The 22,487-nt window shown below is 46.2% G+C and overlaps 1 protein-coding gene and 1 long non-coding RNA gene across 4 annotated transcripts; one reads left to right on the top strand and one right to left on the bottom strand.

The window, feature by feature from the left end:
* Nucleotides 1-1,345: 1,345 nt before the first annotated feature.
* LOC137840742 (uncharacterized) lies at nt 1,346-19,335 on the top strand. Of its 2 annotated transcripts, XR_011087718.1 has the most exons (5): nt 1,346-2,884; nt 4,669-4,768; nt 14,416-14,473; nt 15,232-15,307; nt 15,428-19,335. It is a non-coding gene; the product is annotated as an uncharacterized lncRNA (long non-coding RNA). The 2 variants fall into 2 exon arrangements; XR_011087719.1 differs by lacking the exon at nt 15,232-15,307 and having other exon boundaries at nt 1,347-2,884.
* Nucleotides 4,762-11,023, bottom strand: LOC125977572 (odorant receptor 131-2). Of its 2 annotated transcripts, XM_049734289.2 has the most exons (3): nt 10,640-11,023; nt 7,640-7,870; nt 4,762-7,155 (listed from the first exon to the last, which is right to left on the bottom strand). In XM_049734289.2, exons 1-3 carry the CDS (start codon nt 11,006-11,008, stop codon nt 6,388-6,390), a joined length of 1,368 nt encoding a protein of 455 aa, XP_049590246.1. In that variant the 5' UTR covers nt 11,009-11,023; the 3' UTR covers nt 4,762-6,387. The 2 variants fall into 2 exon arrangements, with proteins under 2 accessions (XP_049590246.1, XP_049590247.1); XM_049734290.2 differs by lacking the exon at nt 10,640-11,023 and having other exon boundaries at nt 7,640-10,095.
* Nucleotides 19,336-22,487: the final 3,152 nt, after the last annotated feature.

Raw genomic sequence — 22,487 nt, 5'->3', positions numbered from 1 at the left:
TTCCCCACCTGCCTCCCTTCCAACTCCTTTTCCCTGCTATAAATCCTGGTTCAAGCTGCATTTGGTCGCCCTGGCTCAACTCATTCCTGACAAATAGATTCGAAATTCGACCGATTCACTTCTCGAACTGCCTTCTGGAACGGATTGTGCTGCGCTGAGACGGTGCTGCGCTGAGATGGCACACTTGGCGCGGCACCCTGTCGGCAGAGCGTGCCGTTTTGGCGCAGCGCGCGCACCCTCTCGGCACAGGGCCCTCTTGGCACTGCGTCTTCTCGGTGCTGGGAGGGCGCGCGCGCGTGCTGCGCCGAGGCGGCGCTGTGCGGAGTTGGCGCTGGCCGAGAAGGCGGAGAGGGTGCCGCAAGGGCGCCACAAGGGTGCTGCAAAGCCTGGAGGGCGCCCCAAAGGTGCGACACCATCATGGTGCAGCACCTTCATAGCGCATAGTCCTCTCGGCGGAGCGGCAACTCGACGCGGCGCCTTGTCGGCGGAGTGCGCAGGCCCTTTTGGCGCAGCGCGCGCGACCTCTCGGCGTGGGGCCCTCCTGGCACCAGGTCCTCTCGGCGCCGAGAGGGCGCGCGCGCGTGCTGCGCTGAGACGGCGCTGCGCCGAGTTGGCGCTGCGCAGAGACGGCGGAAAGGGCGCCACGAGGGTGCTGCAAAGGGTGCCATGAGGGCACCGCGAGGGCGCCCCAAAGGGCAGCGCCCTCATGGCGCGTAGTCCTCTCGCCGCAGCGCCAACTCGGCGCGGCGCCCTGTCGGCGGAGCGTGTGGGCCCTTTTGGCGCATCATCCTCACGGCGGAGCACGAGAGCTCTCTCGGCGCAGTGCCCACCTGGCGAAGCTCCCTCTCGGCGCTGTGCCAAGAGCGCTACGCCGAGTGGGCAATGAGCCGAGAGGGCACATGGGCTGCACCGAGAGGATAATGTGCCGGGTCTTGCCGCGGCGTCCTCTTGGCGCGGTTCCTTCTCGGCGCGGCGCTCGCAGCGCCGTGCTCGCTGCTCATGCTCCCTCTCGCCACAGTGCCGAGAGGGCCCTGCGTCGAAAGGGCGCACGCGCTGCGAGCGCTGACCTGCAAGCGCTGCGCCAAAAGGGCACTGCGCGGCGCCGAGAGGGCGCAGCAGCGAGAGGGCCCACGCGGTGCGCTGACGGGGTGCGCGTCGAGACGTCGCCATGCCGCACCGAGAATGAGCTGCACCATGGCGGTGGGCCTTGGGGCGAGAGACACCGCACCTAGAGGGCGCGCGCCGTGAGGCCGCCACGCTGAGAGGGCGCTTCACCCAGAGAGCCCTACGCCAAGAGGGCGCTGGACCGAGAGAGTGCACGTGCTGTTAGCGCTGTGCCTACAGGGCGGGCCCAGGGTGCGCCAAGATGGTGCACGCGTGGATGCACCAAGAGTGCACTGCGTCGACAGCACAGGCATGCTGCACCGAGAGGGCACTGTTCTGACAGGTCAAGCGTGCTGCGCAGAGTGTGTGCTGCACCCAGAGAACGTGCGTGCGCTGCGCCTGGAGGGCACGGTGTCTAGAGGGTGCCGTGCCGCCCCAAGAAGGCGACACGCTGCTCCGACAGGGCACCGTGTCACTCCGTGCCGAGAAGGCGCCGTGTTGCGTCAAGAGTGCGCCGCTCTGATTGGACACTGCGCTGAGAGGACGCCGCACCGAGAGGGTGCTGCACCGACAGGGTGCGAACTGCGCCGAGAAGACACGAAGGCGCCGCGCCGAGAGAGCGCACGGCAAGAGGGTGCCGCACCGAGAGGGTGCCGCGCTGCGTCGAGGGGGTGCGCGCGCTGCATGCGCTGTGCGAGATACGCGCGCTGCGCACACTGCGCTGTGATGGCGGGCCGAGGGTGCGTTGCGGCGAGAGGGAGCTGTGCGGCAAGAGCACTGCGCCGAGAGGGTGTTGCGCCAAGAGGACGCTGCATAGAGAGAGCTCTGCGTCGAGAGGGATCCCGCGCTGCGAGCGTTGCTCCGAGAAACCGCACCGAGTGGACACGCGCGCACTGCGCCGAGAGTGCGCTGCGCCGAGAGGGCGCGTGCGCTGCACTGAGAGGGTGCTACGGCGAGTGGGCGCCGTGCCCCGCCAAGAGGTACCTGGGCTGACAGGGCGCCCCCCTGTGCCGAAATGGTGCTGCAAGTTCATCCTCCAGATACTGTCTGCATACTCTTGCCACATGAGGCCGGGCATTGTTGTGGATCAGGAGGAACCCAGGACCTACTGCACCAGCGTAGGGTCTGACCATGGGTGCAAGGATTTCATCCCGATACCTAATGGCAGTCAGACTATCGTTCTCTAGCCTGTAGAGGTCTGTTCGTCCCTCCATGGAAATGCCTCCCCAGACCATCACTGACCCACCACCGAACCAGTCATGCTGAATGATGTTGCAGGCAGCATCGCGCTCTCCTTGGCTTCTCCAGACCCTTTCACGTCTATCACAGGTGCTCAGGATAAACCTGCTCTCATCTGTGAAAAGCAGTGGCGGACTTGCCAATTCTGGTGTTCTATGGCAAATGCCAATCGACCTCCACAGTGCTGAGCAGTGAGCACAGGATACACTACAGGACGTCGTGCCCTGAGGCCACCCTCGATAAGTCTGTTTCTGACTGTTTAGACAGAGACATTCACACCAGTAGCCTGCTGGAGGTCATTCTGTAGGGCTCGGGCAGTGCTCAACCTGTTTCTCCTTGCACAAAGCAGCAGATATCGGTCCTGCTGATGGGATGAGGACCGTCTACGGCCCTGTCCAGCTCTCCTAGAGTCACTGCGTGCCTCCTGGAATCTCCTTCATGCTCTGGAGATTGTACTGGGAGACACATCAAATCTTCTTGCAACAGCACTCATGGATGTGCCATCCTGGAGGAGTTGGACAATCTGCGCAACTTCAGGAGGGTAAAGAAATCGCCTCATGCTCCCAATCGTGATAATGACTCTAGCTTAAGCCAACACTTGTGGAAAACCAGTTAAAAAAGATCAAGAGGGAGGAATGTGAAATGGCCTCCACCTGCAAAACCAGTCCTGTTTTGGGGACCATTTCGTTGTTGGCCCTCTAGTGCACCTGTTGTTAATTCCATCAACACCAATGCAGCTGAAACTGATTAACAACCCCCTCTGCCGCGTACCTGACCAAAACCTTATCAGAAAAGTATAATTGAATTCATGCCATACCCTGATAAAAAAAAAACGGTTCCTTTAATTTTTTTGAGGAGTGTACTTGGTATGCAAAGGCTTCATTGCAATTGTATTCTGCCAACAAAGAGCTCCAACCAGTCAGAAATGACGGAAAGCCGCTAAACCGGTTCCTAAAACCGTTTAGGACGGCCAAAAACCTGAAGCTGCTACGAAAAAGACCAATTGTTAGTAAGTGTATGACAACAACCATTAGCACCAACTTATTTGTGTGCACAGACCAACAAATTCAAGTGTGCTCGATCATAACCTCTTACCGAGTGTAATGAAGATTGTTGGATTTTGTTCACAATTTAAGGAGCGCGCTATCTGCGCCTCACGGCAAAAGCCATTGCCAATCACCTGGTATCCAATTTACTCACTGCGTGCTCGTTTGATTTCTTCAGATTTAGGTAAATGCTAAGACACTGAAGTGGAAATTAGACTTACACAGGTTGGTTGAGTTCAATCACAATTCTTGTTCAGAAAGCTCTGCTTTCAGGAAAGTACAATACAGCGCTGGGCCTTTCAAGAGCGGAAAGTCTCCATTCAGAAAAGGCAACGTTCAAGGTTCTTTGGTCAGCTTATATTCAGTTGCACATTGTGGGCCGAGTTTGATGGGTCATGAGTCTTTGGGGTGGGGCAAGTTCGAAGGAGAGTCTGATTCCATGGGAGTGGGTGCTGGTTCGGTGAGAGCTAGTTCCGTGGGGTTGGGTGCTGATTGTGGGCGATTCGATGTGTGGGGGCTGTTGTTTTCCTTTCCGTCCTTCAGCCTTGATGATCATCTTTGGCTTGGCTGTCTCCCTCTGGCACCTGCTGGTTTTATCTCCAAGTGACCTTCCTGTAAACATTCTCCTCCATTCTTGCACATACACTGTCGCACCTCATCCAGTCATCATTCTTTCAATTTTGTCATTTTGTACGGAATTATGTGAATTTTTGGCTGTGACATCATCAATTTATTAATGTTCCCTGACTATGCAGTCAGTAAGTTTGTACTCACCACTTACCATGTTTTTGTTTGTTTGTTCTTTTGATACTCCATGTACTTGCTTACATCATCATAGTCTTAGTTTAATCATGCTTTCAACCATATCTTTTCTTTGTTAGGCAAAATATTTCCCTCTGTTCAGAACGGTCAGTAGTAATCGAAAACTGGCGTCTAGCATTAGTCAAAACATAAGATACAATCAAGTACTGAACATTTTTAGACGACTTTGACAGTGTCCGTGATTTGGAAAATCATCAGGCATGCATTAAACAGTTCCTTAAGGGTCATTAAGCTATTCAGGCAACATATCAAAAAACATTTGTTATTTCAAAGTGCTCAGAAATATACATATATCAGATCATAAAGTTATAAAAACCTTTCTCATTACCACTTATCAAAAATGTCTAGTTATGTCTTCTTTATTGATTTGGTGTGTAGGTATAATTATATGCTTAAAATGTTTCTTTTATTGATTTAACATGTGAATATACTTGTCTGCTTATGTACTTTATTCCAGTGTTTCCCAACCACTGTGCCGTGAGAGACGTTCAGCTGTGCCGTGGGACTGTCCAATATTAATTACGGAGCGCATTGTGAACAGGATCGCCAAACCACTGGTCAGTTCGCGCAAGGCCTGGTCAGCCACTTGCTAATCGTGCATGTGTGGAGAATCGGAGAATCTTGAGATTTCATATTGTGTCGATATGATTGTATTGCATCGGCACATATTCAGTTTATGTGTGCGTTGCTGTGTGCTTTTGCTAACAGTGACAGACACTATGACGGTTGTGGTGCGTTTGGGGTCCGATGGAAATCATAGAATGCAGTTCAACCGGAGAACCTGGATTAGTTATTTTTAACATACGTAAAATAAGCAGTCAAGTCGAGACTCCTCGACTGTGATAGCCACTCAGCTGCTGTCAGAACAGCAGAGCATCTTTAAAAGTAACTTTGTTCTTATTGTTGCAATATTTATAGACCTAGTCTAAAACAGTAAACAAAATCACGTTGATTCTTTTATTTTAATCACAATCACTTTAAATAGTTTATTTCTTACACCGTCTAAAAACTGTCACTTTTGTTTAAAAAAAGGAATACAATTTAAAGAATATTTAGTATTTATTTCTATTAAATTATTCGACTCTCCATACATATATAGGAATAGGACTCTACGTGGTTCGTTGTAATATAACTGATTTTAATATAGGAGCTTAACAGATTTTTGTTGGCGGTGTGCCGCGAGATTTTTTCCAATGAAAAGGTGTGCCATGAATGAAACAAAGGTTGGGAAACACTGCTTTATTCAATGAGGTTTGAGCATATCTGTTTTTGTAGCTAGGCAGGACTTTTTGTATTTCGACCCCATTCCTTCAAGATCAATCAACTCCACCTTTTTAATGACGGTATTAGAGCCACCAATAACTCGAACGTGCTCTTGCATACTCTTGTAAATTGAAGAGGGAGCAAGAGCAATGTGTTACTCTTATTAATTTATACAAACCTATATACTTTATCATGTCAATTAATTTGTAAATATTCTTATTAATTTATACAAACATAGTTGCTCAATCAGAACACTGACACAGCACACAAAGCTCAGTTAACTTTCCATGACACATAGTGACAAAACATTCAGTAGATAACAGGACATTCAGGTGAAAACAGAACAGATGTATACCTTACAAGGACATGTTTTTCCTTCCCTCCCCTTCTCTTCCTAGTTCCTGCTCGTGGACAATATAAAACCTTTTGATCTGGAGTATGACGTTTTTTCATCTGTTGAAGTGCCTTGTGCACTGACTGCCATTAAACAACCCAAGATCTTGCATATAAAAAAACAACTGCTACTCCACATCTTTGTTTTCCTTGCTCAACAACGGACATCTTGAACAAAACGCAACAAAATGCAAACATTCTTGAGATAATAGGTGAGTGTTTCAAGTACTTAAGGTCGGGTACAGAGCCTCCGGTGAGAAGACACTATGTCACAGAGTCGTCTGCACCGGGACCAGATAAGAGGCCACCGACATCGAGTACTCGGTATGGAGCGCACAACAACTGGGGAACCGTCAGAAGTCAATAAATACAACATATTAGGTCAAAGCTACATTTGAACGGTGATTTTTCAAGCAAAAACGTGTTGGAGAAAAAGTTGCAGTTTCGAGTCCTCTGGTGAAGGCGCTCGAAAGTAGGACCGATGTCATGGTGAGACAGTGTTGTTGTTCCGAGTGCAAAGTCACAGATGGCCGCTCTTGCAGACCAGGTAGTGTTTGAGGTACTTCCTGAAGCACTTGTCACGCACGCCATATATGATGGGGCTGATGGCACGGGGCAACAACTGAACCACAATGTAGCAGGCAAACAGCGAGTCCGAGTAGTTCCTGGGGAACCAGCGGAGCAGAGCCATCTTGACCAGAGCCTCGGCGTACATGGTCATGCACAGCAGAACCTGAACGCCGTGCAGGACGATGGTCCGCCGAGCCTTCTTGGCATCCTTGTTTGCCGTTTGGGCCGTGAAGAGGATCTTGAAATACAGCAAGAAGATGACTGACCACACCAGGACCAGGTAGACGATGTAGGTTATGTCCCGCTTCTGAGCCAGCAACAGATTGGGGAAGGCCGTCTCTCGGAGGCAGAAGATTCTGGAGGAGAAGAACTCCAGAGGCTCGGAGGCCAGAGTGACAAAGAGATCCGGAAAGGCGGAGATGATGCTGATTGCCCAGATCAAGGCGATGAGGGCTAGAGTCCTCCTGACCGTGCAGATTCGGGTGTGGTGAAGCGGGAGGCACACGGCCACGTAGCACTCGGCCGCCATGCACGCCAGGTTGAGGGGCGTGTTCTCCCCGGTGATGACAGCCATCAGGATTAAGGGGGTGCACGATAGGACGCTGATCCTATAAAGGGTGTAGCTGATCACAAAGAGGATGACGCTCACGCTCATCTGGATCATGTCGTTCACAACCAGGTGGAAGAAGAGGATGTAGCGAGGGTTGCAGTAGAAGATCTGCACACAAAGTTGACCAGACCCCAACCGTGATTGCTAATACATCTTTTGGCAAGAGTAAACCAGCACAAACACTTTGGTGACTTCAATTTCTGCCTCAAATCTGCCGTCACTGTGAAAAAGTAATTTGCGACCTACCTTTATGGTGCCCTTTCGTTTTTCTGCGTTTAGTGTGTAGGACAACTCAGCGCGACTTCACATCTAACATGAGACAATCGAAAACGGCCATGGTTTACTGACAAAAGACCGGTGAAGGAACTAGCCAAAGCAAATGTCACAGTCTTGGGAATTGCCCCCTCTCGCGGTCTGGCCCACCATGGCAAACGGAACCATCACCACGGTGGGAGGGTATGACTGGCTTCAGAGTCAGGTTCTCGCACGCAAAAGCTGCGAGCGAGCAGCTTAGCTTCTCACTTTGTGAAACCGTCACACTCTGACGGACGGAGACAGCATGGTTCCATTTTGTTGTTGTGTGCTGGTCTACCTGGTGTTTGCAGAAGGTGTACACGAGGCTGGCGTTGATGTAGTTGATGGACAGTCCGATGGCGAGCACCAGTACATTCTTGAGCACCGCTTTGCTGAGGGAGTCTCGATACTCAATGAGCTGGGTCCCGTTGGCCGCTGCCGCCATGTCACGACTCATGTGCTGAGCAATCACAACAATCTCTTTTTGAACTAGTCCCTTAGCAACAAACGCATGTGCATGGCTCCCTCTCTGGAAAAATGACAAGATGACACATGTTTGAAAGAAATGGTTTTGAAGTGAAGACCCACAACATACTGTCTCGATATACTGCCTTTGCAGTTTCTCAAAAATGTTTTTGATTGTAACCGCACAACTCCAAGTGATTAATTCATTCTCTTCAATCAGAGCAGTCTCCCCAGTCCTTAAAAAGCCCCTCAAGAAAAACAGCAACAACCTGGATGTAACGACAGGCCCAGCTCAAATCTTCAGTTTGGGGAAGAAATCATGCAAAGGCTTTTTTTCCAACAGGTTCACAGTTGTATGATGTTTTTGATCATGGCGCAGCACTGAGATGGCAAAAAGTCTCAAATGACATCTATCTGAATAGTGACCGCCGGCCGTCTTGGTATTGCTATGTCTCAGCGCTGCATTTGACACGGTTGATCATAAGATGCTGCTCGACTGACGAGAGTGCTGGGTGGGACTTGGAGGCATTCGCGTCAAATAAGTCCCATGAATAGAACAGGAGAGAATGGCTCAAGAACTAGAGGAAGGGAAGCTGAATTCCAATTCAAGTGCAAGCGACACTGTAGTGAGTGGACCGCCACGTTTTCCCTTCCCTACTCACGCAAGATGTAGCGCAGGGGTGTCCAAACTTTTTGCAAAGCGGGCCAGATTTAGTTAGATGACAATGCATAGGGGCCGACCATTCACACCGACATTCCTCGAACCATTACCATTGTAAATGAAATTGTAAATATGTAACTATATCCTTTGCTGTCTGCAGATAAGTTGATATTGCAAATGAGAATCTGTTGTCAATTGAACTACCAGAAAAGTTAAATATTACAATAATAATAAATTAAATAAATATGAATAATTTTATGAAAGTTGAATGTTTTTATTAGATGTCAAGTTTCTTTTATTATTGTTATTGTTGTATTAATGAGAAAAGAGTGATATTGGTGTTTGTGACTGCAGTAAACAGGCCAGGTTGCATCATGTCAGATTTTTAATCCAAATTAAATCATTCTCCATTTTATCTTTTTTATTTCAACTTTATACGCAACAAATTACTTCATAATCACAAAATAAGTCTGTTTGCGATCACTATGAGTGGGCGGTGCAGACGCGTAGTAGTGTGTGGAGTTAGTACGAAGTAGACAGCTCTCGCCCAGTCGTCCGTGTTTTTTTTTTTTTTGCCTTTCCCTGTGCAGTGTCACTTGCAGCGTCTCTGATTTTAGCGTCACCTGAGTTTTTGGTGTGCGGACATTTGAATGAGGAAGTGTCTGTGTCACAGACAGGGCTGTGGACTCGGACTCGGACTCGGTCGGACTCGGTCATTTTTGCCGGACTCGGACTCGGTGCTGATTTTGACCGAGTCCACCGAGTCCGACAATAAAAAAAAAAAAAAAATACGTTCAATTTTATTTTCATCATGCTGCTGAGAATGCGCGTAGGAATACTGTCCACAGCCCTGCTTACGATCAATGCGGCCACGTTGAGTTGCACTTAGGCTAATGTTTACATTATGTACCAATGTCAAGGACGATTATTATTTATCATTTATTCAGCACGCTGTTGTTTACTTGTTTACTTGATTGTTGATTGTGGGCCATGTCTTGTCACCGTGGGATAGCGGGGAACGAAATTTCGGTTTCTTTGTGTGTCTTTGGCATGTGGAGAAATTGACAATAAAGCTGAATTTGACTTTGACTTATGTCACCCAGTTTATATCATTGATGTGTTTCGATAGTTGTGGGGTCGTCACTAATTATTTGTGTTTAGATAAATGTCTGAGCTATAATGGTGTAATTAATGATAAAAAAATGTATCTTACATGTCCTGTGTTTCAGAATGGTTATTTAATTGGGCGAGAGTGTGTGTTTTCAAGCGTTTTGCCTCATGCCAATGGCACTCAGGGCTAAGGGTGGGCTTCAATGACTATTTTTGTAAAGCCACGCATTTAATACCATGTCAAATAATATATTAGAGTGTAGGTTATGTTCAAATGTATCCACTTCTATCGGTTAAATTGTCAACCGTACATTTATGACTACGCCATGAGTGATCTACGTTATGAACTAGCACAACTCCGGTAGGGCAGGGAAAATGTTATCGATCCGACGTCCGATTGGAACGTCGCCTCACTTTTACGTCCGCGCTCTCAGCAAGGGATCCTATATAAGCCGAACCAGCCACTGTGAAAGCGTTGCGTTCGTTCTGGTAGATTTTGATCTAAATTAGCCTTGTATAAAGACTAAGCAGTCACATGAATTAACAGAAAATAATGGACAGCCGGACTCGGATTTGGACTCGGACTCGGTGGTCAAGAGGCCGGACTCGGACTCGGACTCAGTGCAGAAATCCTACCGAGTCCACAGCCCTGGTCACTGATTATCTTGCAAACGGACACCTGTGTGCGTGTGAATTGGGAAGGGACGGGAGACACGCTCGCAACGGATCATGAGCGCTGGCTCATGTGCGCGTTCCCGTTAGGACGAGTTTCATTTCTGTGGCTCGCTCTGGGGCGCGCAGGTCCCCGCGACAGTGCCAGCGGGCCACTTCTTATTGATTTTATGACACAATGCTTCGGGCCAGAGTAAATTTAGACACGGGCCTTCATTTATAATGTGTTTCTTGCTTGTTTGGGCAAGATCGGACGGAACAGGAAGGAAAAAGTCCTGTTTGGTCTTCAAAGGACAGACACGATTTCCAAGATAGAGGACGACAATTTGGGGTCTCACGTGCGCATACAAGCAAACACGTACGAGGAGGGTTTAACGCGCTTCGACTCACTCGACAAATGTGCACTTGTCGCATCAGGAGCAGCGGAATGCCTTCCTTTCCATGTCGTTCTCTTGTCTCATGCGGCGAGTGCTGGTGTACGCAGCCATGTTTGGATTGCAGAATCCGTTTGAGGTTGGAATTGAGCCGGCAGAGATTGAGGAACTTTTCCAATTCCCAGTATGGCGCGTACGTCCATATACATACATATGGCGTATTTACATCCAAACCAGTCTTTGGTCCGTCCGTCCGTCCGTCCGTCCGTCCGTCCGTCCGTCCGTCCGTCCGTCCGTCCGTCCGTCCATCCATCCATCCATCCATCCATCCATCCATCCATCCATCCATCCATCCATCCATCCATCCATCCATCCATCCATCCATTTTCTAAAGTGCTTGTCCTCACGGTGGTCGCGGGCGTGCTGGAGCCTATCACAGCAGTCATTGGGCAGTAGGCGGGGGACACTGTGAACCGGTTGCCAGCCAATCGCTGGGCACACAGAGACGAACTCCGCACTCACACTCACTTCTAGTTCATGCAGTGGAAAATAAATGAATTCAACACTCACCTGCGTCAGCGGGGCGCACCTCTGACCCCACACCCGCCCTCCTGCCAGCTTTTATACCGTGAAACGGTTAGGTTCTGCACACACACGCACAGATGCACGCACGCGCGCACGCGCGCACGCTCACACGCGCGGTGAACCATTACAAGACCAGTCAAGCACACTTGGGCAGTGATTCGTTGGCATACCACCAGAGGGCGCACAGGTGCCACTAGAAATGCTTGTAACGCTTGACAAGGTCAGGTTGACGCAAAGCTCTCGGTCTGATGTTGGACTTGACGCCCAAAATTAGTTTCGGACTCGTGATTTTCATCGAGACGGGCGCTGCTCTTCTTCAACTTGAAGGAGGGGACAACTAGATGAGCTAGATGATGCTTGCTACAATAACAGCTGATGTGTTGGGAACAGCCCAGCACCCGTGGAACCACTCCGACCTTCAAAAAGTCTACTTTCAAAAAGTTGTTGATTTTGGCAGCCAGAGGTATTTCAAAGCAAATAACGACTAAAGCGAGGTGACCCTTTAACGCAGGGATGTCAAAGTCAAACACACCGAGGGCCAAAAAAACAAGTTTGCTACAAGCCGAGGGCCGGACTGGTTCAATGTTTATTAAAATATATCGGAATGATTGCACATAGCCTATTGAACTAAGACCTAACACAGTGTACATTATTTAATGATTAAATGAATATGGCAATATTTTGTTATGGCTCTGTCAGTAACTTCAAGGGAAAATATTTTCAACAGCCAAACAGCAAAAAATTAAATTGTTTTAAAAACAAAATGTGTTTCTTAATATCAAGATAAATGCATAAATAAAAGTGCATGCATTATAAACTGAAAGTTTATTATTGTGCTGCTCTATGATCTACCGATCATTGCTTTCAAATCGTAAAATAAAAAATTAATCAAATCAGTTGTATTCTTTCTCATGGCTCTTATCTGCAATTTTCCCTTGGTCCATTCAACTGAAAAATAAATATAAATAAATAAAATTCAAAAATTTACGGCACACAGACAAAACAATACTTTCTTCAAAGAAAAACCACGTCTTGTAGAAACAAATTTAAAAATGTAACCGAATTAAAAAACGGAAAATACGTTACTGTTCTGTGATGCTCACTTGTCTGAGGCTGAGCCTGATACTTAGAGGTGTCTCATCTTTTGTACAAGTTCATCAATGTTCGGGGTTAGGCTCTGAGGCTCAAAACCCGTTTTTGATCAACTCTCCTTCTGCAAAGGGCCGGGCTGATTTTGCGATCTCTTTTGCCACAATAAAGCTAGCCTTGGCAGCAGCGTCGCTTTGCGATTTAGCATACGTGAACATAGCCTGTCTGGACTTAAGGCCTCGTTTTAATTCTTCCACCTTCTGGAGCTTTTGTTCATACTCCATTTTCTTGTCTTTGTCTGTGTGTTTCTTAGACGTTTGATAGTGCCTTCTTAAATTAAATTCTTTCATTACAGCCACATTTTCTCCACACAGAAGACACACAGGTTTGCCTCTTACCTCCGTAAACATGTACTCTGCCTCCCACCTGGCCTGAAAACCCCTGTTCTTAGCGTCCACCTTACGTTTAGCCATTTTTGAGGAGGGGGGGTATCAGAAAGTTGAACTCTGCTCTGACTACTGATGAATAATGAAGCCGCTTGTGCGAGGTGCAGGGACATCGCGGGCTACCGTTGCATTGTGGGAAATGTAGTGTTGGTGCGTGCAAAACACCAGCGGGCGGCTGTGGCCTGCGGGCCGGTTCTATATTTATTATTTAATAATATTTCAAAAATTTAAAGTCTGAACCAGCTGTAAGTTGTATAAATAATGTACAGAGGTTGTTTGGATTTGTGTTTAACAAGCATATGCTCCGTACATGTGAATTGGTTATTTCTGTAACCTGATATAGATGTCTATTTTAGGTTATTTATTAGACGTCTAAATTACGTCTATATATAGACCTAAAATAGACGTCTATATTAGATTATTTTAGGTTATTTTAAAGACGTCTAAATTACATCTATATGTAGACCTAAAATAGACGTCTAAATTAGGTTATTTTAGGTTAATTTATAGACGTCTAAATTACGTCTAAATATAGACCTAAAAAAGACGTCTATATTAGGTCTATCTGTAGACCTAATTTAGACATCTATATTAGGTCTACACATAGACCTAATTTAGACGTATATATTAGGACTACAGACTAACCTAAATTAGACGTCTATTTTAGGTCTACACATAGACCTAAAATAGACGACAAAATAAACTGCATCAAATATGAAATATTAAACCCAAAACCAATCTGAAATTTGAATTGAATTGAATTGGATTGAATTCATTTGTTTTAAACTGGCAAACCACACATAACCAATCAAATGAAAACAAATACTCTCAAAAGCACAAGCAACATGAAAGTCATTCAAACTATGACTTTGTACAAACAACAGATACAAACAGAAAAATTCCACTGCACAAAATAGGCAGAGCCTACCTGTGTGAAAAGGAATGGGAAGTTGTATAAATTTATAAATTTAATATTTAATATCAATATTGTACAGAAGTTGCGATGCTCTGTTTTAAACAACCATTGCCGCGTGAAGTGTGGTTATTTCGGTAACCTGATATTAGGGCTATGGAATAACCTAAAATAGATGTCAAAATTAAATCCATCAAATATGATCATATTTCAAAATATAAAATTCTGAACCAGCTGTAAGTTGTATAAATAATGTACAGAATTTTAATCAATCATTATTAAGTTTAACCATACGTCTACTTATAGATTGTCTGACCATGAGGGGGATTGAATTAAATACATTACATAGTGTACGCCCAAAAAATAGCTCATCAAGTGGATCAGAGTAAAATAATTATTATAATATTTAATAATGATAATAATTATTAAATAATTCACAGGGTACAAAAAAGTTACAAAACCATTCACTCCAGATGAGCTTTGAGATGATGGCATGGCAAAGATGTAATTTCCCTTTTTTATCCATGTAGTGATTTGTGACTCCAGATTTAGCTCAAGGAGTGGCACGTGAAAAAATAGGTGTTTATCTTCTGATGTCATGAAAATGTGCACCTAACTTTGTTTTGTGCTCAACAGGCCTTGGAACTCTCAGGCAAATCACTTCAAAAGTTAAAATTGTGTTGTGTCATGTTATTAACATCGGGTAATGGGTGAATTGTCAAATCAGACATTTTCTTTTTCCCTGTCCTTCTTTTTCAGACTCCAAGCCTGGAGATAAGAGGAGCATCTGTATTAAAAACCGACTGGACTCCACAAGGTACAGATTGATTTTTGATTTATTATTGATTGTAGAAGTAATCACAACTGCCTTGCGTTATCTTTGGAAATGGATCTGTTGTTGGTGGTTTGAATATACTTATGTATGCTTATCGACTGTCGCACATATGCAAAAAGTGTATGTTGTAATAGCAATCTTCAATATGGAACTTGACTTTCACACTCCGGAAACCATGGCGGATGTCAAAGTGCAAAATAAAACCAAGGTTTACCCTCTACATTTTCATCATTTGGATAACAACTTGTAGAACAAGCAATTTTATCAGTACTAGTTTAAAATAACGTGATTGGATATGTACAACAGCCAAACTAATATGCACCACATTCAAAGGCACAGACAGAATGTTAGGGTTGATAGATTAGTTTGATCCTATGTTTATGTTGGAATGTAACCTGTAATAAATAACCTAGCTAGATTAGTTTGATCCTATGCTTATGTTAGAATGTAACCTGTAATAAATAACCTAGCTTGTCCTGTTTTCAGAGGACAGGGGTTTCAACCCCATCCTGTCCACTCTCACCTCCACTCTCACCCCCACCCTGTTTCTCTCAATAAAAATGCTCTTGGAAGAGGCCTGAGTCAGACCTCATTCAATCATCACTGTATGCACAGTGACGAATGACTCTCCACTTGCAGGTGTTTAAAAGGGCATACTGTCTCCTGTGTGGTTCTTGCAAAAATAAGTTAAAGTGAGCACCGCTCTAACACAGAATGCCTCCATTTTTTTTTTCAAACAGGGCAAACTTTATCACTGGAGAAAGGTTCATTTGAATCTTGCAGCTATCATTTGCTTCATTCTTCAACAGCTAGGAAGTGAGTGTGAAACGCCAATGACAGGGAAAAGTTTTTTTTGTAGGCATTAGTCATTTAAAAAGTGCTCTTAGCTGCAGTAATTTAAGTCAGTATTTTATTTCTATTTCTCTTTATTCTCAGAGTTTCTGAAGGTCATCGTGGAGCCCCTTCTGGCAATCCCTGGGCTGAGGAGCCTCAACTCTCGTTCAGAATGTGATGCGGAGAGTGGACGGTGCTCATGACTGATCTGGAGACCTTTGACATGATGTCCAAGGAAATAAATGACAAACAGGATGCAAGACTGAATAACAGAATGATGAAGCTTAGAATTGATTTATTAAAATTTTGGATGTCCCCCCCTCACTCTTGATAGCTTACAAATGGAACCTGTAGTGTTCTGTTTGGTTTAATTGCTGTACTGTTCAAGTTACTGACTTTTCAGTTACTTTTTTTGCTTGATTTACAAGAAAAAAAAGTCCTCAATTCAATTTGGTCTACTCTTCAAGATTCAAGATTCAAGAGTTTTTATTCGCCATGTTTGAGTGTGCCAAACAAGGAATTTGACTTCGGTACATCACAGCCTCTGTTCAACATTTAGGTGACTAACAACACTCAGGACATGTGAAAATGACAAGTATTCTCAAACATCCCCTGATCTTAAATTCCCAGGAGGGTAAGGAAAAACTCAAAACTCCAGCTAGGGGAAATGAGAAACCTTGAGAAGAGACCACAGATGGGAGGCTCCCTCTTCCAGGATGACCAGGCTGCAATGGATGCAGATAGGACACAAAGTACAAACTGTGTAGACAATTAAAAAAAGGTGTGGAGAGCAGGATGTTATAGCACAGCAATGGCTCTGAGACTCTAAGAGTGGTGTGAGTTCATCAGAGCAACAGCCTGGGGGAAGAAGCTGTCTCTGTGTCTGCTGGTTTTGGCGTACCTGGCAACCTGGGTGAGAAGGGTCTGTAGAGATGTTACTTGCACGTTTCCTGGTCCTGGACAGGTACAAGTCTTGGATCGATGGGAGGTTGATTCCAATTCCACTCTTCTGAGACACTGTTCATAATTCTGCGATGTTCGTTCGTAACGACAGGGCTTGGTCAGCTATAGCACAGTCCGCAAAAGATGCAGAGGTGGAATGGATTGCAACTAAAGTGCAAGACACCGCCATCGTCAACATCTACAAGAACAGGTTCACGCCAACATTTCTGCCAGATGTCCCAGCCCCCGCCATGCACGCTGGTGATTTCAACAGCCAGCACACAGATTAGGGCTACACCAGTTCCAATGCTGATGGTGAATTCCTGGCAGAATGGGCCTTGGCCGCGGAGGCAACACTCCTATACGACCCAAAGGAGCCACGCACTTTCTACTCTGCACGCTGGAACAGCACCACCAACCTTTGCAAAATGCCGTGACAACGAACCGATACCAGAAAGACGTATGCTGGACAGATTACCCCGTTCACATCATCGACCATCGCTTATAACCATCCCATCTCTGGCCCAGCCTGTGGAAGGGAAAGACGTGAAGAGGTGGAACTTCCGGAAGGCAAACTGGGTGGGCTTCTCCCAGCAAATGAACAAGGCAGCTGCTGGTCTACCACACCCACGCCCCACCAACTTGGACATCGCCTGAAACTCATACTGCAAGATGCTGCTGGCTGCAGCCAAGAAGAACATCCCCCGTGGCATATGCAAAGCCTATGTTCCCTGCTGGGATGACGAATGTGAAGAGCTACTTCGTGCCCACACAGAATCACAAAGTGCAGACAGGGACATAGCCGCGAACAACCTAATCTACAGACTAAATGAGAAACGCAGGCAAAGATGGACGGAGACAGTGGAATCAATTGACTTCACACACTGTCTGGGGTGGTAACTGCACTGAACAGAACTTGAAGGCCCTGCAGCGCATAGTGAATACGGCTAGTAAGATTATTGGTGCTTCGCTCCCCTCCCTGAAGGACATTTACACCTCCCATCTCGCCCGCAAGGCAACCTCGATTGCCAGAGATGTGAGTCACCCGGCTCACTCTTTGTTTGACCTTCTGCCCTCTGGGAAGAGGTACAGGAGCCTGCGCTCCCGCACCACCAGACTCGCCAACAGCTTCTTTCTCCAGGCTGTTAGGGCCCTGAACTCGCTACCCCCTTCTGCGTAGCGTGCGGCACTGTTGCGCTATTTTCGGGAATGTCTGCTGTACGCGCACTTGCTCCTTTTTTTTCTGCTCCTCTTATTTATTTATTTATTGTTGTGTTATTTATTCATTATTTATTCAGCACGCTTTTGTTGTACTTGTTTACTTGTTTGTCTGTTGTGAGCCATGTCTTGTCACCGTGGGATAGGGGGGAACGAAATTTCGGTTTCTTTGTGTGTCTTTGGCATGTGGAGAAATTGACAATAAAGCTGACTTTGACTTTGACTTTGACTTTGACACTCTAGCCGTCGGGCGTGGCAGACCATGAATAAGCTGATGGGCAGGTCGACAACCCCAGCACAATGTCCCATCTCTGCAACTCCATCGCGTCACTACTGCTGAGCAATGGCCGCCTCCCCAACACAGGCAAGGATTTCACCAGAAGAACATCAGCGAGGGTCTATGAGCTGCACAGGGCACCAGGCTGTGATTTCAACCTATCCTACAACTTCACAACACAAGAAATCGGGCTGGCCATCCAACGGCTGAAAACTGGTAAGGGCACCTGGCATCGACGGCATCCACCCGGAATACACAAAACATCAAGGCAAGAAGGCAACCGACTGGCTGTGCTTCTTCCTCTCAATGTGTCCCGGGTGCGTGAAGCTACCAAAGATCTGGCGCCGTGCCAAGGTGATTGCGCTGCCAAAACCAAACAAGCCTAGTGATGACCCCAAAGGATACCGACCCATCTCACTGCTCTGTGTTCCATACAAGCTCCTGGAACGTCTCCTCCATGCACGTCTCGACCCCTAGTTGCCGAGAGAACAGGCTGGCTTCCGAAGCGATAGCTCCATGGCGAACCAGGTGACCCTTCTGTGCCAAGACATAGAAGACAGCTTCCAAGCAGGGGAGAAGGCTGGCGCTGTCTTCTTGGACCTCACAGCTGCATACGACACTGTCTGGATGCGTGGGCTGCATATGAAACTCCTGGAAACCATCCCAGACAAGCATATGGTGAACTTCATCATGGAGATGCTGAGAAACCGCAGCTTCCGGCTACACACCAGCAATGGACAGACTCAAGAACGGCATCCCACAAGGCTCAGTGCTGGCACCAATGCTGTTAAACATCTATATCCATGACCTGCCTGCAACCCAGTCAAAGTATGGCTATGCAGATGACCTGGCCATCCTACTTAGTAAGCCATCCTGGGAAGCAGCAGAACAGGGCCTCTCCGAGGACATGAATATCTTGTCTTCATACATGAGGGACTGGTTGTTAGAAAAATTGTATATATATGTTATCATGCGTTCTCTAATGAGTACTTATTCACAATATTACTGTTCAGTATGCTTGCTGCTTTGCCTTGCTTATTCTTATCTTGTACAACAGAAATGAAGGATTACGGCTGGGTCAGGGGCGAGATGACGGTTGTGTCAAACAAGATGCTGCTGACAGCTCAGCGTCCACCAGAACAGATCGTGAAAACAACACGTCAAACAATGCGTCATGAACCTTCTGATCTTTGTTAAAGAACGACACTTTCTCTTTTTATCTCTCAGAATATCGCTTAAACTGTTTTGCTGATATAGCCATATCTGCACGCAACACTTTGTGCGTTACTTTTTGTTTCTTACGAGACGAAGCCACAATCTTTCCCCCCCCCCCTTAAGGGCTAATCGTCTCACACTGTGGGTAGGGCATTCCAAATAAAAAGAGCGAGGAGTGTAAAACAGATTTTTAGTGTAGTCGGATTGCTGTAAGTCTGATTGCACTCCTCGCGAGAAAAGACTCAATATTCTGCCTCACTTGTTTTTTGTCTGCTGACCCTTTTCTCTTATTCAGATATTCAGTTAGCACTTTGAACCTAACAGATTTTTGGGGGCTCGTTCCGGGGTCTCAATAGACCTATTTCGGGATTCCAGCTGACTTTTCGACCCAGGACAAGTCCTTGGCCAAGGCATATAGAGGAAACCCTTTTCACGGGGCTGACTCGATCTGTCGGCTGGACGCCGGAGTGGTTGACGAGATCATCCGAGGAGAAGGCCCAGCAGACTGTGAGTACGGATCTTGATTCTGTTAAAAGTAATGAAAGTGCAGTGACAAGAGGTCACTTAAAACCTTGACAATTCTAGACCCTATCAAGTGCAATTAGAAACAGTTAAATTCTGCAGGGGATGGTGGAGTCCCCTGACGTAAAAGTCAGTTAAATTCCACGGGAGGGCGGACTCCTCTGTTTTCTAAAAAGTACAGGTAATTTGGAGCAGTTAAATTCCACTGAGGTGTCGTGGGGCCTCCTAACTTAACCTTCCTAATGTGTTAGCTTTCTGCTGCCATCTGTGGTGTTTTTCTTAACTCTTGTTTAGCTGGTTTGGCTCCCTTATCCATGAAAAGACAGGTTTTATATCTACTTCAAGAAAAAGGCAAAATAAGTTTTCTTACACAATAGGAAGGTTAAAGAGTTTGTTAAAATCCACGGGAGGGTGGACTCCCCTGCTTGCCTGTGAGACGATAAAAGTGCGCATTGTGTGTGTGTGTATGGTTTGACTGAGAGTGACCTCATTTGAGCTCTCCTCTATGTAAACAACACAGGATTGTAAACAGTGGCTTTGTGTGGATGAAAGCAAGGACTCTCTGCTTCCTCCGGGAAGGTGAAAAGAGACTCGCCACACATCGAACATTTAACCACTGTCCTATGAATAAAGTTGGCTTTAGGACACTGTAGGTGCCATTCGAATTGCCAACTCCGAAATTTAGAAAATAAACCATGGGAAAATCAAATAGCAAACAAAAGCCGCTACCCAGACATGAATTAAAATGCAAAGATTGGAAATTGATGGAAGAGGTCGACCCCGAAAATGTAAAATATCTTGACAAATGGATAACCGATTACAAATTTGATGGTCAGCTGAAAACGAATTCATTGAATAACCTAACGCAATCAATTGATGCTAAATGTGGCGTAAAGAAGAATAAAGACGGATATTATCTAATAGTACAATGGGAATTGGAAGCTGAGAAGAGAAAATGTGGGCAAATGAGAGGAAAATTGAAAGATAAGGAAGACGAAGAAAAGATAAAAAAGAACTTGCTGTTGCACAGGCAGGAAGATGATGAGACAGTGTCAGGGCGGGCTCGCTTGAAGGCCGAGGCTGACAATGCGATGAATGAGGATGAGAAAAATGATCAAATTATAAAGACGGAGATTGCAGCACGCCAAAGCGAACCAATTTTTCCGTCTCTGTACCCCAAATTACCAAACACAGATCATCCTCCTGAGTATAGTGATTCTACTCGTGGTATGTTGACGCGGAGCCGTGCTAAGTTGGGTCCCTCGGCTGACGCATACCCGATGATTGAAGTGGCCAATCCTCATGATGATGGAGGACCCACCATTTTAGTATACAGAACATGGACCCAAGCTGATATAAAATCAGCAATTGAGGGCATAGCGTTGCCCACTGAAGATGTTGATCAATACTGTATCGACATGAAACAACTCATTGCTTCCTATAATTTGAGAGGCGATGAAGTACAACAGGCTTTCATGGCATCTTTAACCAAACATTGGGCAAGCGTTAAAGGCACCTGGAATCCCTTTGATTCCCGGGGCCGTCCATTGGAATGTAACGGGGTGCCATTACAAACAGAAATTGACCAACTATTGGGCAGGATAAAAATAAAATTCGAACGTAGAGCAAATTACACAGACATTGGCCGAACCAAACAAAAAGAAGATGAGTTGTTTGAAGACTTTAGACACAGACTAGAAAAAGTGTTCAAAGCCAATAGTGGCTTGGAGCATGGAACTGATGTTTATGACCAACAACTCAAAAATGCTCTACATGCAAATTCGCGACCAGCAATCCAAAACTGGATCACTAAACATATGATCACTTTCCCGACATCTACCTTGCCACAGTTCATTGATCATGCTATACACGCCGAAAAAGTTGTCAATTCAAAAAGAGCAAAAGAGAAAGGGAAAACAGGCACCATTTTTTTGGTCAATGGAGAGCAGTCTGAAATGTTCTATCAAAATAAGACCTTCGAACCACGCCTAGGGGGGCGTGGTCGTAACAAATTTCGTGGCAAAGGTAGCGGCGGGTATAGTCGTGATTCTCCCAATTATAAAACAAATGACCAGCCCGCCTCAGGTCAGTCAAAACGATACAACGCTGAACCTCCTATTTGCTGGTCATGTGGAAAAAAAGGCCATATAGCAAGAAACTGTCCAGGCAAGGGCGAGAGTAAACCTCCCTTATGACTAGCCGACAGTCAAACTACAGTTGAAACAACTGCCTGGCCAACAGCTCCTCCTGTTGATGTAGATTTGAACATTCAAGATTTGTTGATGAACAATATTGAGAAGCCGGTGATAACTCTAATGGTAAACGGGACTCCAATAACTTTTTTGTGTGACTCAGGGGCATGTGTGACCACATGTCGTGACATACCTCCAGATGTGCAAAAAAGCGGTAAAACTTTTTGGGTGAGAGCAGCAAATGGGCTGGCAACCCCAGTTCCCCAGTCTCGACCAGTTTGGATACGGGACCCAGAAGGGGGAAGTTGTTGCATTCCCATTTTGCTGATGCCCGGTTGCCCTATTAATTTGCTAGGTAGAGATGCTCTCACTGCCCTTGGGCTTTCCCTTGTGTGTCTTAACGATCAAATTGTTGTCAAAAGGCGACACCAGTTACAGATTTTTGGTCAATTTCACTGCTACTACTTTTATTCATTGGATTTGGCTGATGCAGAAGTGTTGGAATTTGGTTCCCCTCTTTTGGCCCATGTGGCCACCCTTTTGCGCTGCCCTGAACAGGCAATGGAAGCCAATGAACTACACATAACTATGTGGCATAAAGACACACCTGGTCCTGATCACAACTACGAGAACATGCTTGAGGCTGCTACACCTGCCACCTTGACGACATCTTTCCTTCTGCATGATGGTGAGAGCCGTGCTTGTGTAGTCATACAAACGGCTCCCCCTGCTGTGCAGAAGTTACACGTGTCTCCCACTCCGCTCCACATCTCTCTCTACAGGCCTCACACCGCAA

Source organism: Syngnathus scovelli, chromosome 11 (assembly GCF_024217435.2).
Source record: "Syngnathus scovelli strain Florida chromosome 11, RoL_Ssco_1.2, whole genome shotgun sequence".
NCBI lineage: Eukaryota > Metazoa > Chordata > Actinopteri > Syngnathiformes > Syngnathidae > Syngnathus > Syngnathus scovelli.
The sequence above is the reverse complement of the archived record's forward strand: the minus strand, read 5'-3'. Positions and strand labels throughout refer to the sequence as shown.